The sequence below is a fragment of the Paralichthys olivaceus genome, chromosome 20 (assembly GCF_024713975.1).
Source record: "Paralichthys olivaceus isolate ysfri-2021 chromosome 20, ASM2471397v2, whole genome shotgun sequence".
NCBI classification, from domain to species: Eukaryota; Metazoa; Chordata; class Actinopteri; order Pleuronectiformes; family Paralichthyidae; genus Paralichthys; species Paralichthys olivaceus.
The window spans coordinates 1,115,176-1,134,815 of record NC_091112.1 but is presented as its reverse complement, the minus strand read 5'-3'; the positions used below and the strand labels follow the sequence as shown (position 1 = coordinate 1,134,815).

At 44.3% G+C, this 19,640-nt stretch overlaps 1 protein-coding gene across 1 annotated transcript; it reads left to right on the top strand.

The window, feature by feature from the left end:
• The first annotated feature begins 4,755 nt into the window (after nucleotides 1-4,755).
• On the top strand, nucleotides 4,756-18,055 carry LOC109646216 (uncharacterized). The gene is made up of 5 exons (XM_069516827.1): nucleotides 4,756-4,885; nucleotides 10,320-11,546; nucleotides 13,539-14,570; nucleotides 15,675-15,854; nucleotides 15,998-18,055. Exons 2-5 carry the CDS (start codon nucleotides 10,746-10,748, stop codon nucleotides 16,205-16,207), a joined length of 2,223 nt encoding a protein of 740 aa, XP_069372928.1. The 5' UTR covers nucleotides 4,756-4,885; nucleotides 10,320-10,745; the 3' UTR covers nucleotides 16,208-18,055.
• Nucleotides 18,056-19,640: the final 1,585 nt, after the last annotated feature.

Below are 19,640 nucleotides of genomic sequence, written 5' to 3'. Positions count from 1 at the left end.
CAACAACACAAAGGGGTAATAGGATTCATTAGCATGTAGGACCTGCGGAGGATGATGCACACATCCAGCTCCATGTTTGCACACTGTGAAAACACACGGTTGCAATTCTTGTCACATCTCGTCACACACACACACACACACACACACACACACACACACACACACACACACACACTGGTGGAGGCGGATCAGCTGGGCAGCACCGCTCAGGCCGGGAAATTAAATCTTGCAACTCGAAGTGTTTTACATAAAGTGAAGAAAGGCAGCGGAACAACATTTGAAATTTAAATGAAGAGGAAAATCCCATCAGTTAACTGAAGGCTGATGAATGTGCAGGAGAGAAAATCACAGTGTTTCAGAATATACTTATAATATAATATAATAAATATAAAACCTATAAAACATTATGGCTCAACGTTTTACTCAAAGAAATGTTTTCTCGCCAGGTTTTTAAGATAACCAGGACTTCATCTTCCTAAACACTGAAATAAAATCTTAATCATAGAGCTGGTGATCCGTCCGTCCTCGTTCCTCTAACCCTCCGAGATGTTATCCCCAGAAACAATTTCCAGTTGCGGATGAAACCAACAGAACCACGTCGTCTGCAAACCGGACACACGCTTCTGATCCCGGCATCGATGTTGGAAACTTAACCAACTAAAGTTGAAATCAGTCTCAGTAGGATTCTGTTCTGTGGTTGATCAGCATGTCGTCTCTCGGCAGAGTTTAGAATCACGACTTCTCCTCCGGCTGGAAGATGAAGTGTCTGATGCAGAAAGAGATGAAAGGATAATCATCAAAGCACAAAAACTGGAGAGAAGAGGAAACATGAAGAGTTTTTAAGGAGACAAATGGAGATGATGACAGCGAGCGTCTGAAGAAGAGCAGCTCGTCTCAGTCATTCCAGCTCTCGGACTCTCACACAAACACACTTTCCCCGACACATTGTGTTCTTCGTGTTCTTCATTCTCTCCGTGTGACCTTGTCTTCCAGGCGCTCGCTCCACCCGTCGGCCGCCCGCCCGCCCGCCCGCCTCCATCTTCAGCTGTTATTGTGTAAAAGACAATTAGACACAATCATCCGCCTGCGTCAGCGACGACCTGCAGGTCACGGTCCAAATCATCATATGTTAATGCTGCTTCAGCGTCTTCACGGCGTGTCGCGGTAATTATGATGATCAGGATTGAGCCTGATCTTTTGGTTTTATTCTTCATTATGAACGGAGAGGAAAATCAAGAGAAGGGTTTGTTGAGTTCCGGCGTATTGGAGGTTTTTTTTGTCCTGATCTGGTTTCAAACTCATTTAAAATAGAAATATAAATCTTTCTTTTCTGCGGCAGAGAAAATGATTCGTGTAGCAGAAGGAATGTTTCTGCTTCATGATGTCAAGAGCAGCAACAAGCTTGAATCCTTCAGATTTTCTGGAACAACTTTGGCGTCGAATATCTTAATTCTTAATTTGTCCTCAGAAACTCCCAGTGTTTCTTTATCTCTCGCTTCACTGAAGGTTGAACGTTCAGAGGTCACGACGCTCGGCGCCGCTCCTGAGCCGTCAGTCAAATGTTTTATCAGACCCAGTTTTTTCTATAGTTCCCACAGAAATATTCAAATGTATTCACAGCTTTGGTTCCCGTGCGGTTGTGTTTAATAAGTTTCTGTCTGATGCTGAGGACTGTGACGTCTCTGTCAGTCCTGCACCGACTGAAATACTTTTACTACATGAAGAGTTTGGTTGAAGACGAATAAAATCATTTCCTGACGCATCGTTCAACAGCACTGGAACAAGAGAGTCGCTCTGTCAAGAGAATTATTCTTCAACGTAAGTGCTGCTGTCGGAAAAACTCATTTGTGCTGGTTCTACATCGACAATCCATCATCACCATCTTCATCATCATCATCATCATCATCAAGGGTAATTCATTCATTTCAATATCAATTAACTCAGTTTTATTAATTGATTAACATTGAATCCGTTGCAGCGTCTTCGTGTTGAGAGGATTTAAGTCTGTTTTAGTTCTCGAATCATCTTTGCTGCATCAGACTCTGCACACAAACCAAATCATTTGTCATTTCCTCCTCGATCAGTCATGTTCCACAGGTATCGGGTTCGATTCCGAGCAGCCAGTGGGCTGAACTTCGAGGGATCTCGGCCCCCTTCTCAAATCCTTCTGGGAAGTTTATTTAAAGAAACTCCACACTTTTGCCTTTTCCTGTAAATACACGATCACGTCTAAGAAGACTTAAGGTCTGCAGTCTGTTACGATCCAGATCTGTTGGGACTTGATGACCTCGAGGTCTGAAAGATGATTGACCGCTGAGCGAGGATGGAACGTTATCTTTTAACAACACGTTCCCGATAACACACGCACTTCCTCCTTTTACTAATGTTCAGCAAATAAATAATAAATATAATAAATGCAAATATAATCACTGTGACACACGTAATGATGAGGTGAGAAGCTGAAGCAACAGCAGCCAAACCTGGTTCTGTTCTCTCTGTCTAATCTGAAGGTAGCAATACTGACAGTGAGGTGCTGACGGGGGGGTCAGAGGAGGGGACAGGACCTGCATTTAGCCTGACCGGGGTCAGAGGGTCAGCCTGAGACGGGCTTATGAAACATGCTTAGAACCGCGGAAGGTCCAGACCTGCGTGTAAGCTGTGAAATGTCCTGCCGACGACGGCCTCACCTCCTCGTGTCTTCAGACTGAGACGTTAAACAAGAGAAGAATGACATCACTGAACGATGGAGGAGGTCGACGTGTGTCTGATGCTGCAAAACAGACTCTGAAAGGTTGAAACTCAGCTTGAGATATAAAATAAAAAAAGGTTTCGAAGCTTTGCATCATGTTTCCATCGTCCTGGGAGTAAAGAGAAGGATAAAAGATTTTATCATTGTTTTTCAGTTTTAAAATCTTCTGAATGTTGATCTGAAAACTTTTTTATTGTAAAACTTTATTCAGTGATTTATCTCAGACATGATGATGAATTAGCTCCAAATACCAAAGAGGACGTGTCATCAGCAAAACTTCACTCAGTGAAATGAATTCATTGATATACTGTGATTTATCTAGAGAAATATAAACACACGTGTTAAGTCCACAGGTTCGGAGCCGTGTAAACAGTTTGATTCCCTGATATCATGAATGATTAATATTTGTGTTGTGGATGACGCGACGATATTTTCAGAATGTTTCCGTGGAGTTTAATTTCAGTTTTAAACTCTGAGCTCTGCTGATGTACAGTACATGTCCGGAGGATCCGTAGAAGCTTTTTCTACACCCACACTCCTCGTTCATGACCCTGACCACAATCCAGTGAACACATCCAACCTGTTTCTGTGTTTTCTGACTGAAACTCACTTAACTTTCACACGTTTGTTCTTTCTGCCGTCGTCACCGTCCACCTACGAGTGCTCGTTCAAAGACGAGTTCGACTTTAAACCTTCAAACATTCTCTGCTGTCGTTTTACACAAGAACGCCACAACGTGACTTTTATTGAAACAGCTGCAGAGCTCGACTCAAACGTGTGTTTGTAATGTTGTGTTGTCTTATTAAATTATATTATATTACATTATATTATATGGTAATGTTGTGTTGATACTTCAGAAATATTCCTTGTCATCAGTGAGTCGTCCTCATGTGCATATAGTTTGTGAAAATATATATATATATGTTCACCACCTGAGACGGGAGCGGTTTTGGTTCTTTAAATCTGTCTCTGTTTTGCAGGCCGTCATGTCGTCCATCTTTATTTTCAGGCCCCAAAACCTTCATCTGAGTTTCCATTTAACTTCCTCTGGTAACTTTTCATTTTGAATCTCTTCACATCTTCGTTTGTTTTTATTTACTCGTCTGAAAACCTCATTGAGCCGAAACAGCTTTAATTTCAGTCGGGTGGATTTAGTTGTTCGGTTGTTGTGCGTCTGGTGGCATCATTAGTGTGTCTGTCAGTCGGCCAATCGGGTGCGCGGGACCTTTCCGTCCTGAATCCTTCGGCTGGATGGAGAACACACCCCCGACACTGTAAACACGGAGGTGTGTTTGAGATCCACGGATCCAAAGGCTCAGCCGAATCCTCGATTAACGAGACGTCACAGACCAAAGTTAACGGAGCGAAGTCAAATACAGTTTGACCCAGTTCTGAGAATCCAGTCGAGCAAAGACAGAAATGTTCGCAGCTTAGAAACGGAAGATTCTTGCTTCAGTTTGTCTCGTGGTCCGGGAGCAATGATAAAGTTATTTATGTCTAATAACATCAATATACATTTAATTTAAATACATTTAATATGATCGTGTTTTTTAATGAAAGAAAAAAAACAAACTAAAATAATCAAATCCCCAAAAACTGTTTAGTCTAAACCTTTACACTCCAACAAACCTGATGTGAACCTGTACCAACATTTAACGAGCTCTTCTCTGACTCGTTCTCCACCAGGTTTTGTGAAAATCAGTTTGTGTGTTTGTGTGTTTGTGTGTTATCTTGATCATAAACACACAAACACACACACAGGTGGAAACATAACCTCCATGGTGGAGGAAAGTAAAAGTTTGTCGAGCAGGTTGTGATGTTCTCCGTGATCAGAGCAGGAAGTGTTGTGGCTGCGATGGACACAGTTTGGGTTAGAGGTTAGGAAATGCATTATGTGTCTGTGTGTGTGTGTGTGTGTGTGTGTGTGTGTGTGTGTGTGTGTGTGTGTGTGTGTGTGTGTGTGTGTGTGTGTGTGTGTGTGTGTGTGTCTGTGTGTCTGTGTGTTAGATAGAGAGAGAGAGAGAGAGAGAGAGAGGGGGAGAGAGAGTTAAAATTATCCACCTAAAGCCAATCCTCCTCAAGCTGATCAGGAGCCGAATGGACTAAACAGCTCGGAGACTTCAAACTTCTCAGCAGGTAAGAAAACTTTTCATAAAATAAATTCCACTTGTTTATTTTCTTTGGGTCGGAGCAGCGGGACAGTGAACTTCCAGTGAAGCGAATCCCTGAAGGTGAAATCTTCCTGGAAGCTCAGCGTCCATCTGTCACACTCATTCTGAACGCTGCCGCAGACGGACGAGGCGACTCTCCTGTCTTTATTATTACTTTTCATATTCAGAAGTTTTAAAATGTGTTTTTACTCTTGTGAAGATGAGGTGAGATACTTTATCGTGTGTAATACTCTGAAGGATTGACACCATGTGCTTATGCAGCTTATGGGATGTACTGTGTGTACGTAAACGGCCGTGTGTGTTCACAACACACACACACACACACATTAGATCTAGACAATAAACCTTAAAATCACTCAAAGACAGATTCACGCAAACGATTTGAACTTCGACTAAAAGCAATTTAAAAGACTGTTCTGCGTTGGTCGGTGACGAGGAGCCGGTTGTCCTGGAAACATGACGTTTTTCTGGGTTCATACGTGTCGTCGAGTGAAACCACGGGACGGACGTGTCGTTAAGCTTTTCATTTGATTTAAATTGATTTAAATTGTGTCAGCGTCAGTAAAATACTGCAGATGTTAAGTCAAGGGGTGAAATATGAAATGTGATGCGTTAGTAAGAATCATTTTTCACATATAATCAACCAATCAGAGGCTTTGTAAGATCACCTCGTCAGGCTCTGGCCCCTCCCTGTCTCCATGTTTGCGTGCGGAGCGGCTTCAGCCTCGTCTAACGTTCGGTGCAGGTTTGATGAGCTTTACGTCACGTGTGACACGTCTTCAGCCCGTTGGTCTGATTCCACATGAAGAAGTTGATCCACCGTCAAACTTTCCACTTCCGTCCACTTTCAGCTCCACATTCACAATTCCAGGAAACTTTATGACAAACGTTGATAAATTGTTATTTCAGTTGACGTTTCAAGGCTTTTTAGACTTTAAAGACTTTCAAAGTTGAGCCTGTTGACGGTTTCACATCTTTTCCACTTCGCTCTCGTCGTCTCCTTCTGAGTCTTTGGCCCCGATCGAAGAAAACGCTGCCGGGCAGGAGTCCACGTGCAGCTCCGAGACCTTGGTGTGACTCCTCTTATTAGCGGCAGCGAGGCCAGAGACGGCTTACAGGGGCCAAACCAAATGTGAGGAGATCCATCAACCTCCAGAGCAGAAGTCCACCTCCTGTCGAGAGTGACGCCCGCTCTCACTTAATGACTGACGGCCAGGAATCAGGATAAACGATGGTGGTTCTCTAAACACTGGACCGTGACTTAAACCTGCAGGTGATGAGAGGAAGAGTCTTTTCTTTTCTCTGCCTCGTTCTGCAGAGGAAACAGTTTCTCTTCCTCTGTATTTAAAGAGTATTAGTGCTGCACAGATCAAATAAAATGGCGTCTCAGCTTCACATGAAGAAGCTGTTGAACAGAAAGATTTAAAACTGCTTGGTCACGACCAGAGAGGAAACAGAAAATCTCTCTACTGATTTTTCTCTTCTGTTCCACTGGAGAGTCGAGAAACCTCAGCCGGACCTCACACGTTCTCATATAAGCCCTCGCATCGCCTCATTAGCCGGTTTGTGTTTTCACTCTTGACACTTGACCCTGAAATCTTCTCACAGCATCACACGTACTCCCAGCTGACCCGGCGAGGGCGACCCCAGGCAGGGAGGTCGCCGCAGCTGACCCCGAAGGAAGGTCGCCGACCTCGGACTCACCCAAACGAGCCGCAGGAGGTCGTACAGTTCATTTAGAGGCAACATTCACTTCATGAGTGGAAAGGAAAAAACATATTTTACTGCAAATTCTCCAGAATCGGAAACATTTCCAACGTTATAAAGATTAAAATTATATTTGGACTTAAAAACGAATCCTGATGCTTCATCGATCCCAGAAATCCAGAACATAGATGATCAGACGTGAGTTGCTGACACAGGCTCCTCCTCTGTGACGGACACAGTCAGGACACTTGATTTTCTTCTGTCTAATGTTTGTGTTGGAGCAGATGAAAACTCGCGGCACATTAGAAGATGTGTTCTCTGTAGTTAACGACAACACAAAGACTAAATTACTGACATCAACATGTACTGAAGTAAGAAAGTACACGGGTGCAGCTGAGCTGTAATTACACGTGTGAGGCAGCGGCAGAGTCAGAACGAGGCGAACTCCTCCTCAGCTGGTTTTAAATCAGCTGATGTCGGTTGATGAGCTCTGAGACGAACCGTGTTTTAACAGTGACCACAACCACAACAAGAGAATGAAAAGAAGCTGTCACATCAGTAAATTATGATTATGATGTAAATCAAGAGTGACGGAGAGTCACGAGGACTTTGTGAATGAGGAGTTTTGTCTTTTTTTTCTACTCGAGCAGAGACGTGACAGAACGAAACTGTTTATTTCCAGTGAAACACAATTTAAAATGTCAAATTAAAAAGCAGCCTGAGGAGAGTTCAGACAACGTGACTCTGAAATTTAGTCTTCAACGGCGAATAAATGAAAAACAATCACACGGTGAAAAGTTCCCACAACAAGAAAAAGGTCCTCACAAAAGAAAATGGTTTCTATCAATGAAAAGTCTCATGATTCAAAGTCACCGTCGCTACAGCACAAAAAGACACTGATCCCATTAAATGTGAAAACTAACTGGATGATAAATAAGATGCAGGTGTTGAAAAAGCACCAGACTTCGTTTGTTCATTAAACCTCTCAGATATAAAAATATAAAACCAATTTATAATAATTTACCTTTTAATTCATTCTTCGATATTTCAGCTTCGCTCTTGTGCAGAACGTCCATTTTGTTTCATTATTTTGAGCTAAAAAAAGAAAATTCAGTAACTCTGTGAAATCCCAGAACAGTTTGAGGGAAGTCTTCGTAGTAGTTTACTGATAATATTCAACATATTCTTTCTCTTGGGCCACGAGAGTCTGGATTTCCAGCTCTGTGATTGGATGTTTTGTGTTTTGTTGGAACGTTTCACCCCCCCCCCCCCTCCTCCTCACAACACGGTGTCACAACAAGGGATCGAACCGCCGGAGCTCAAAGTGTGGTGACCGGTCACGTTCAGACGGACTCACCTCTGCGGAGAAGGGTGGGTCATGTGATGCGCTGCGTGAGGCGGGGAAGGTGAGATCAGAGCCGCACAGGAAGGGGAGGAGCTCAGAACATGCACTAATACAGTTTGTGCACTGAAAGTTTTTATTAACCTGTTAAGTTTTAGAGCAGTGACATCATCAACCATAGAAAGAATCAACATTATTCTAAAGATGAATTTGAACTTTAAAATATGTGACGTGTGTTCACATTGGTTGACGACGTCCTCATCATGCACATGTTCTTCTTCTGTGGTGGCATGTGTCACAACAATGGCTTGACTCTGGAGCAGGGGTCAAGTTTGTCAGGCGGAACCGGGACCCTGAAGCCAAGCCTCCGTTAAATAGCATTAAAGCCGACCAATCCCATTAGTCTGCAGCTCTTAAGAGGAGGAGGAGGAGGAGGAGGAGGAGGAGGAGGAGGAGGAGGAGGAGCCTTCATCAGCCTGAGGCTCTGATGATGTGAACCTCAAACACTGATGTGTTTTATTTAACGTGCTCCTCTTATTGAAACAGAATGGTTCATTTAATATGTGACAAAAGGCCGAAAGGAAACATTTTCGATTTTTGATTTTCTCAGAAAGTAGCTCTGAAACAATATTGTTGAAATTGTGGTGAAAATCTTTCAATTATATATATTCTTTAAAATTTAAAGATTACCATGTGCAATCACTACATTCGTTTTATTCTTTATTCTAAACACAACAACACTCATTTTCTTTTTGGAGAATAAACAAACTATTTATATAAATACACGTTTATTCTGTAAAATCAAAGTTTTAATATCGTATAACATGAATGCAGATACTGACACGTCTGTAAAAAGCCACTTTGATAAATCAGTCGAGCTCTAGTTTTCAGATGATTAAAATTAATTTAACATCAGCTAAACACAAAATGGCTGAACTTCTGTTTCCGATACACATCAGTTAGAAACCGGACGCTGTTTGTCCTGAAGAGGAAAATATTCTGGAATATTTCATAAGGACAGAAACGTGTAGTTTATACTTATTATTTTAAATTTAGTTCCCATGAACATCGACGTGCAGGATCTTTATCTGTCACGTCTGCCCCTGAGGAAGGTCGGGTTGAATCAGGTAAAGAGTGTCACAGAAGGTGCAGATCACACAGGTTTGATGTGTCCAGGGTGTTTGGTCATCGGCCACAGAGATAAGACGCTCAGAGGGAAACAGTCGCTCTCTGGACGACCCATTAATCGTGAGGATCACTCACCTCATGCTGTCGTCGACCTCTTAAAATTGATTTGTTTAAGAGGAAACGTTAAAATAGATCATTGAGCTGAAATATAATCAATTCTAATTTTTCTCTCACTAACAATACGACGTAAAAACACAAGCTGCACAAAACAAACTGTTTGTTTCTGTAAACAGTCAAGAAACTTTTGTTCAGACACGTTTGACTTTATACAGAAGTGATAACTTTGAGAAATATGTCAAAGTTCAAATCAAAACAAGATGTCAACGGTACAAACTTCATTCCTTCACTGATTCACATTTTGTGATGCTGCAGTCTTGAGCTTGAATAATGATTAAAAACTTTTTCCATCATCGATCTACAATAAAATACTTGATCGTCTTTCTACACTTTGATGATTTGTATAGACAAAAGTCAGAGATCCAGAGATCCTGAGACACTGACACACGGTTTAAGAGCCGGAAACATGGAGCAGTTATAAACCTACAGATATTAAATATCCTGTGTACGTCCAGCCTGGGAACCACCTCCCAAGTTCTTCCTATAATTAAACAACACACTATGTGCGCTGAGGGACATTTAATCTGGCTTCACAGTTCTTTATCACTTCAGACAGTTCATCCGGATCGCTCCCCTCTGATTCTGTTGCCTCACTCCGCCGCCTTCAAACAGCCAATCAGCTGCCGGCCGAGGGCAGAGGAGGCTCCGCAGTGAGAGGCTGAGCTCAACATGTCCGCCCACGCCTCGAACCTAAACCAGCTTTCATTACGTGAAGCACTGGGCTGCGGTTCTGGGACCGGATTAATTGTCTGTAATCTGATTACACTGGCCGGCTGCAGCCGTGATGACCCCCCCAACCCCCTCCCCCGGTAGTTTGCTGGCTCAGGGCGGACAGGAAGTGCTGACAGACTGAAGGGGTGTTTGATAATTGGAGATGAATGTTTACGATGCAGATCACGTCTGACTCACCTGTTATATATATATTCTCATGTACAATGTATAGAGTACACAACAGCTGTATGGAAACATCTGTTTGTTTTGCTGTTGTTTATAATTAAAATGGATAATTGTGATATTTCTCTTCTTGTGCTGTGTCTTCTGACAGCTCACAGGTCGGAGCACTCGGGGATCTGATGGTTAGAGGCCAAAGTTAAAGGGATTATTCTTGGCCGCTAAATTCAGGAGGTCCTTGGAGCTGAGAGAGATCACCTGGCTGGCAGGAGCCCAGAACCTTCTCCTGGACTCGGTCAGGATCCGTCGGCCGAGCTCTCGTGGCTCGTTAGCTCGCCGCGCAGCCAGGAAAGCCTGTGTGATCCTCTCGTCGGGAAGCAGGACAGATAAAGTATCTGTGTTTTTTGGAATCTGACCTCAGAGTGCGTGAGTCTGTCTGAGAGGAGCTTTGACCTGCAGGTTTATTGTTGACATGCTTTTCCCAGACATCTTCGACTCCAACGCCAATGAGCTCCATACATGGTGCTGGTCTCAGCGACACTAAGGACTCTCGTTTGTCAAGAACAACCTCTGATCCAACATGGCCAGAGACGTCAGTCCTCTGAGTCTCATGTCTGTGAGGCACCGATGGGTCGGAGCCACTCTGGGGTTCGTCCTCCCGCTCTTCCCCCTCCGTCCTCTTATTTTCTACTACTTCCTGTCTTGCGCGGCAGCAACAGCCAGTTTGCCTGGTATAGAATACAGCTATGGCATGAGCCCCAAATTTGTTTGCACCCCGATTCCGCCAGAAGCAGACCCCAGCTGCTACTCCCCGCCCAGTGTGCCCCACGGACCGAGCACTAACGGCCACACTAACGGCCACAGTGGCGGCCCCTGGCGAGGGATGATGTCAGACGAGGCCAAAGCCACCATCTTACATCTGCGAGAAAGCCTGGTGAGGCAGAAGGAGACGATCCTGGACCAGCGGGAGACCATCAGGGAGCTGACCGCCAAGCTCACCTTGTGTGAGGGCTTCGGGGGTCACCACAGCGGGGGTCACCATGACACCCACCACCACAATAACCATGACAACCACCACGACACCAATCACGACAATCACCGCGACAACCACCACGACACCAATCACGACAATCACCGCGACAACCACCACGACGGCGACCACGATGACCACCACGGGCATCACGGCAGCCACCACACGTCCTCGTCCTCGACGCACCACGGGCCGCCATCGTATCACGGCAGCGATCACCACTACTCCCACGGCAGCCACAGGTCGGACCCCCACCACAGGAAGGGCCCGTACAGCAAACACAGCTCCTTCTCTCCAGAGCAGACGGGAAAGACGCTGCAGACGCTGAAGGAGCGACTGGAGAACCTGCAGGTGAGACATGGCATCGCCATCATTTTACGATATTGATTCTTTATTTGAACTTTGCTCTTTCTCCACCACACAAACATTTTAAGAAGCTCGACCGTGTGTCTGCAAACACAGAGATGAACAGTCTGCCGGGCGGCGGAAGCCAATCAAAGGTTTGACTTGATTGGGGTCAGATCCTGCGTCACTGAGGGTCATGAGCTCCGCCGCCGAATCAGCTGCCACGATGTCTTCTGCCAAAACTCTGTGAGACAGACGTGTCTCATTAAGACGCTGGACTGGGTCTGAGTTCACCACCAAATAAAAGCTGTTTTTTTACACGTGTTACACTGAGAAATACTAATAATATAATTGAACTTTTATTGTAATGGAAATAAATAATAACCATTATTTTTATGTTATGGTTTCACACACGTACCCACACACCGTCCTTAAAGCTCATATCACAGCGGGTCATTGGTTTTCTCGGAGCCGCTCGACGCTCATGACGTTTTGGAAATGATCAGGCTCTCGTTCTCTCTCCTGAGTCTCAGTGGCTGAGCTCAAACAGGAAGCTGCTGCAAATTGATTAGGCCTCAATCACCTCCGACCTCAAACAACCGCCGTCACCAACCGTCAGACCAGCGCGGCTCAGAGGACGTCGACCAGTCACATGATCAGAATGAATCCCAATCATTCATTTGATGTTCAGATTTTTTCATTCACTCATTTAATGTTGAGTTTATCGATGCAGGGAAACACAAGCATCAAACAGAAAAGTAGAGATAATTCAATAACGACGTAAAAATACATTTGTTTCATGAAAAGGATTCAAGAGATTCAAGATTAAATATTTTATTGCCTTTTAATTGGAATTTGTCTCGGTGAACTCACAACAAAACAAAAGAGAAACTCGTCACGGTGTGAAACACAAGAATCAAATCTGAGCAAAAAACAAGAGTAGCAGCAAAAACTGAATCCAGAAGGAGCAGAGGTTCACGACCTCTTCATAAAAAGCTTTTTAAAAAATTCCTGTTGTTTTAGTTTAAACCTGTAAAACATGGAACCTGCTCCCTGGAAACTTCAGCTTGTGTTGTTGTTGTTTCTTTAGTTGTGTCTTTGTGTCTTTGCTGCGAACAGCAGGTGACATCATGTGCTACACTTTCTAAACTGTGTTCCAGCAGCTGGAAAAAAACATTTCTGCTGTTCCAACAATCCGAGACTAACACCCTGCTGCCCGCCGGCCTGTGAACAGCTCATTATGGGCGCAGGTGGTCTCAGGCGGCACTCAGGGAAAGTGTTGCCAAAAAATCCCCTTCGAGAAGTGGAGCCAGGATTTACCTCCACCGCTCCCTCCTCAAACAGGATGTCTATGCCGGCCTCTGGCCACGCGCCGCAGAGCGCTATCCAGCTTCACCTTCAATTAGCTTCATCCTGCCTGACGCGGATATTAATCGTGGCGTGTGCTGGCATGGAACAAAGCCGGATTTGCTGGTGAGGAAGAGGAGGGTGAGCGGGGGCAGGGCGGAAACTATTCCCCTGCAAATTAAAAATTTTAATCAGACCAGCAGTTCTTCTTTATTCTCTTTGTTCACCTCTGACTCCTTCAGACTGGTTCTTGTCCAAGGTGGTAACAGTTCCTGCCCAAGCTCCGCCCTCTTCCCTGAGCTGCCAGCACTGTCACATGGTCTTCTTCGTCGTCATCAGGAGTCTTTCAAGATACAGTCGCTGTTATTACTTCATCAAGAGAATTAAAGTTTAGCTGTTATGTTTCATGACGATGAAAAATGTGTCCAGCATCTTTTCTATTGATCCTCGAAGGGTCACAGGCAGAATCTTTGACTTTGCTTTACCTCTCAATGTGTTTTGTGATCTCCCAGAATACTTTCACATTACCTTGGAATACTTCATTGATACCAGAGTACTTAATTTAGTTTAATAATTCTAAATGTTAAATAGTTGAAGAGTCTGTGAAGCTGTTGGAAGTAATTTTTTTGTCTCATGTTTCCACGTCTGCAGGCGAGGAACTCGTCCAGCTCGTACTCCAGCTCACTCAGAGAACTGCTGCAGAGGAAGATCACCGCCCTGGAGGAGCAGCTGCACGGTTACCACCGAGATCACCATGACTACGGCAACCACGACGACCACCATGATGACCATCACGATGACCACCATGGCAGCGGCCACCATGACGACCACCACGATGACAACCACGATGACCACCGTGGCAGCAACCACCATGACGACCACCATGATGACCATCATGACGACCATCACGATGATCACCATGGTAATGGTTACCGCAACAACCACCACAACAGCCATCACAGCAACCACCACGGCAGCCCCCGCTACAACCACCACAGCAGTCACCACAGTCGCCATCGCGATCACAGCTATGATCACCACTATGACTGGCCCCGCGGCCGCTATCATGGCCGCTATAACAACCATCGCAGCGACCACCATGATGACCATCACGACGATCATCACGGCGACCACCACGACGACCACCATGGTGATCACCACGGCGATCACCACGATGATCACCATGGCGACCATCATGACGACCACCATGATGACCACCACGGCCGCCACGACTACCACCAAGAACCCGGCCACCACGATGACCACCACGACGATCACCATGACAAGCACCGCGGCAATGACCACCATGAAGGTCGCCATGACAACGATCATCACCCTCGACGACTGCCTTTCAGCAGCAAAGAGACGAGTCTGCGTGGCGCCGGTCACAGCAAGCTGGAGACGGTGCTCGGCCAAATACACCACGGCCAAAGCGACCACAAGAAGCTGAAGAGCCCCAGCGCCTTCATGCTCGACTTCCCCATGAGGACCAACTACATGTACGCCAGGATGAAGCGTTCCGTGGTCAACGAGATCTTTGCCCTGACCATCTGCCTGTGGCTGAAGGCAGGGGCGGGACCAGGCCTCGGCACGCCATTCTCCTACGCTGTACCCGGACAAGCCAACGAGCTGGTGCTCATCGAGTGGGGCAGCAACCCGATGGAGCTGCTCATCAATGACAAGGTAGGAGAAATGCAGGTGGTTTGATTTCCATGTAAACACGGTGCGTTCTGCAATTCAAAGCAACATCAGAGCAAATTTTTTACCCTGTGAACACAATATCTCAGGAACACATTCAGGAAATCTGCTCAGATGTTTAACTAACATCCACTGGAGCTCACAGATGATCTGATTAGAAGAAAGGTCAGAGGTCAAATTTCTATGAGCTCACAAAACTATTTTTTTGTTCTTTTCAAATGTGGCATAAATAAATATTCTTGAACTTCAGCCCCTGATAAAAACTCATTTTTTGGTAGAATTGAATTCATCTTGTACTGTATCTGTCAGATTTAATCACACTTTAACCTGAACACAGATTGACACACAAATTATTTAATTATTCTATTGAGCCGTTAATCTTTCATTCTCTGAAAGGCTGATACCTTCGTCCTCCTGAGCGTCAGACTGATACTCGTCCTCCTCCTGAGCTCTGAGCTCCACAAACAAATCAACAGAGCAATTAATCTGATTAACGTAATGAACGGGCCTAAACTGTCGTGCTTGTTTTGGTCCGGTCGCAGACTTTGAGTCAGCAGACTGATCGATGACACAGTTAAATAATCCTCAGATTCATTTCAGTCTCTTTCATTAATTCACTGAAGGTGACGAAGACAAACACAAAACAAGTGTGTGTGTGTGTGTGAAACTCATTTATGATTAAATGTCTGAAATCTGACATCACACAGTCGGGCCTCAGTTTTCTTATTATCTTGTCACAGACTGAGCCGCTTCATTTATTAATATTATGAGTGTAATCTTATCATTCATCATCACCTGAGCAGAGGAGGTCATGTGTCAGTTGTTTTGTTCATCAGCAGGATTGTGCAAAAACTACTTAATGGGTTTTCATGGACAATAGAACGTGGGCGGCGAAAATCTGACTTTACGTTTTTATCTGTCTTCAATAGTTCTAAAACAACACTGTTGAACTTTGGCAGAAATCAGTTTTACAGTATTATGATATCATACTATTAATATACCATGATGAAAGTTTTGATTACATCATCATAAAAAGACAATAACTTCCATAATGTTTATCTGACTCGTTCTCTCCACCTGTGTGTTAAGGCGGTGACTCTGCCCATAACCATGACGGATGGGAAGTGGCATCACGTGTGCGTGACGTGGTCGACCCGTGACGGAGCCTGGGAGGCCTACCAGGACGGGGTGAAGAAAGGCTCGGGGCAGAACCTGTCAGCCTGGCACTCCATCAAACCAGGAGGGGTCTTCATCGTGGGGCAGGAGCAGGTACGAGATGAGATGCTGGCAATGAAATCAGCATAAGTGTAAATGAATTTGTGATAAATTAACATGTTTAAAGTTCCCAGTCACCATTTCTTCTCTTCTAGTCCGTCTCTGATTTATAGTTTTAACAAACTCTGTGTGCTCAGGACACGGTGGGAGGACGCTTCGACGTCACTCAGTCCTTCATGGGCGAACTCTCAGATCTGCAGTTCTGGTCCAGAGTCCTGACGTCCAACGAGATCCATACCCAGGCGACCTGCGGAGGCCACCTCATCGGGGACGTCATGTCCTGGTCCGAGGAGTCCGTGGAGCTCCATGGTGGACTCACCGAGTTCCCGTTTGAACCCTGCCACTAAGAGCCGCCACTGGACCCCCGCACACAGATCACGATTATACGCCTGAGTCCAAAATGGCTGGAAAGTTGGAAAGAATATGATTTTGTCTCGGATCAAAGATGATGGGATTATTCACTTCACTGCTCTGGTGTCTCAACGCAGAACTTTATGAACATAAGGTCAGAACGGGCAGAGCGAGGAGTTATTTAGCTTTTTCTATATATTTTCTTTTTGCCATTCCTGTTCCGATCTTTCTGCCTTCTCCACCCTCTCCCCCCTCGCTCTCACACCCTCAGCAGGACGACTCTGAAGGCTTCAGAGAGCGCAGGGCTTTGGATTTACCGGCTGCGTGGTCATGACTGCGACTGCTCTGAGGGATCTCAAACACATAATAGGATTTTCCTCCATCAGCACAGGACCAAAGGTTGCTCGTTGCCATTAGCTCGCCTGCTCCAGCTTGTTCTCTCTGGTATGTGAGCAAACCCAAATGTTACAGGACGTGAAGGAAGAAGCTGAAAGGCACAGAAACGATGAGTCACACGTGTTAAAGCTCTAAAATCACACATCTGCTCGCTGATCGGTGGAGACGAAGGAATAAAGCTGACGCAGGACTTTTTTTATGAGACAGGTCGGAGTTAGCGAAATCGAATGGTGGTGATTTTGCACATTGAGATTTTCTATTAGTATTTCATATTGAAAAAAAAACACACTTTTTGTAGGAATGAAATTTGTATTTCCAGATAAAAAAAAAAATCTATATATAATCCACATATTCGTCATAACTGTAAACTGCATGTTGTTGATGCAGGACTGAGTGTGATGTGATGTGATGTTGAATTTTCTGAGTTTCTGTCTGTTTCTCTGAGGAAAACGTCAAACAGCCGTTACACAAGAGCAGCGCAGGTCAATGTCACACATGACGGCACCGAGGCAGGTTCACGTCCCTGAATGTGTCCCCGCGGTAAAGCTGAGGTCTCCTCGGCAAGCGGTGGCTTACAGCAGGATTTACCTGTGCACAGCTGATCTGATCCTGCCTATTTCCAACCAGCTCAAGCCACACACACACACACACACACACACACACACACACACACACACACACACACACACATGCTCAGAGAAGATAAAGAGGTGAAAAGACACACTGTTGACCTCAGGCTCAGTTTCTAGCTGCACCAGATTGATTCTTTGTCGTCATCTGAAGGATTCATTATTCATTTATTATCACATTAATCTCATTTTACCCCGTGTTTGTTTGTGGAGCACATCTCTGGACCTGACTGTGTTTTACTACTTGTTCCCCCGCTGAGTTAAACTCAGACCTCATCCTGCATTCCTGTCGGCAAAAGGAGGTATCTGTTGTTGCCATGGTGACAGGAAATATCTCTCAGCATCAGGACCACGACGTCCCGTCGCTCTGCAGCTGTGAATATCCACAGAATGTCCCTTCGACTGTAATGCCAAGACGAGCAGCACTTTGAATCCGTGCTCCTGCTTCACCTCTCATGACAGTGGGCCAAATGCATGTGACGTTTGATTCCCGTGTTCACACCTCCTCCTGCTCCCTGACTGTAGAGTGTGTGTGCTGTGCAGAGAGACTCGCTTATTCTCGCCTTCGGTGTACATTCTGACGTCTGATTAGGTTTTTCTGTAATGTTTAATTCTCGTGTCTTTTTGGCTGTAAATATACAAAGTATTACTACAGTGTGTTCAGTCAACAGTCTCCCTCGTGTGTAAGCCAAAAACTATAAACTTAAAGATAAAACTTGAAAGAGGAGATATATGCACTATAAACACTGTCAAATATTTGTAAATAGGCCTCTGTCGGGATTTTGAATAAAACTATTTGAAATATTTTATGACTTCAAACCGGACTTCAAACTCTTTTCTTTGAATGTTGTGTATGTTTTTTGTGGTTTATGATTCATCTCATAGCAGCGATATTAGTTCCATTTGAAATGACGTCAGACTCGTGGAGCAGCAGATATTTCTTCATCCTCTGCAGGAGAAAAAGAGCCACTGAGGAATCTCGAACTCTTGAAAGGCAAAGTTCAATTCAATCACACAAAGTTTGATTAACCTTTATAGATAAAACTTAGAATAAACATTTCAATATAATTTCAGAGTTGTTTTGAAGTATGATGACAGTTTTCACACTTAGATTTAAAAACCTACTTCATGATGTTCTTCGAGTGTGAAAGGTCGAGAAACAGTCGTTTTCACAGCTGGAATATTTCAAATCGCTGCTTGAAGTTGACGCTGGTTCTGGATTTCTGCTGTGAAAAGGTCACGAGGAGCCTGAAGCAAACTTCCATTGCAGGACACTGGGGGGCGCTGTGGCCACAGTCAGGACAGAGGAGGTGAGCACACACACACACACACACATACACACACACACACATACACACACATACACATACACACACATACACTGGCCTCTCCTGCTCTAATTTCATTTATTCATGGAACTCATTGTAATTCATTTTATTCCACATTTTTCAATCATTATTCAGGAATTTAAATCTGATTTAATTTAATTATCTCTCTCTCTCTCTCTCTCTATCTCTCTATCATTCTATGTGGAGACTACAGTGTGTTTACATGTCTTCCTTCATGATTTATTCTGCATCTGTCCAGCTGTAAACATTTGAGATGCTCCTGAAATATCAGACACATTTCAACACACACACACACACACACACACACACACACACACACACACACACACACACACACAAGTTAAGAATAGATTCAAGACATCTATGAAATCCGTCTGCAGTCGTCTGGCTGCAGGGGTCATGTGAGGTTTTGTCTTTCACTGCTTTACACTTTATCTCGTTTCATTTTGTTCTAAACTATAAGATTCAGAAAGAGAAAGGGAAAAACTCATGGGACAGAATAATAATATTTTCTGACATTTTCTGTGGAAAAAGGCCCAGAGCCTGAGGCAGGGACGCTGGTTTGGCCTGAGGAGGAGTGTGACGGGCAGCTGGAGGGGGAGCGATGGCTCCCTGGTGGAGGGAGGACCATAGTGAAGAAGAGGAGGAGGAAGAAGAGGAGGAGGGTGGTGGTCAATCGAGGCTCCTGAGGAGAACAACAGATGAGCCGTCGGACGATCATCTCAGTTTCTGAACAAACATGATGAGGGTGAAGAAATTATGCAAATATTACATTTCTCTACCTTCGGGAAGAAAAGAACAAAAGTTTCCACATTTAACGCAGAGTCTGTTTTTGATGATATTTATATTCAAAATAATATAAATAATATTAGTTATTATCACTATATCAGAGAAGCAGCATCAAAAACAAAGACCATATAACAATCACTGTTATTATTATTATTATTATTATCATTATTATTATTGTTGTTATAATTTTTATTATTAGCAGTAGTAGTAGTAGTAGTAGTAGTAGTAGTGGTAGTATTCATGTATCTTTTCACACACTGAATCAC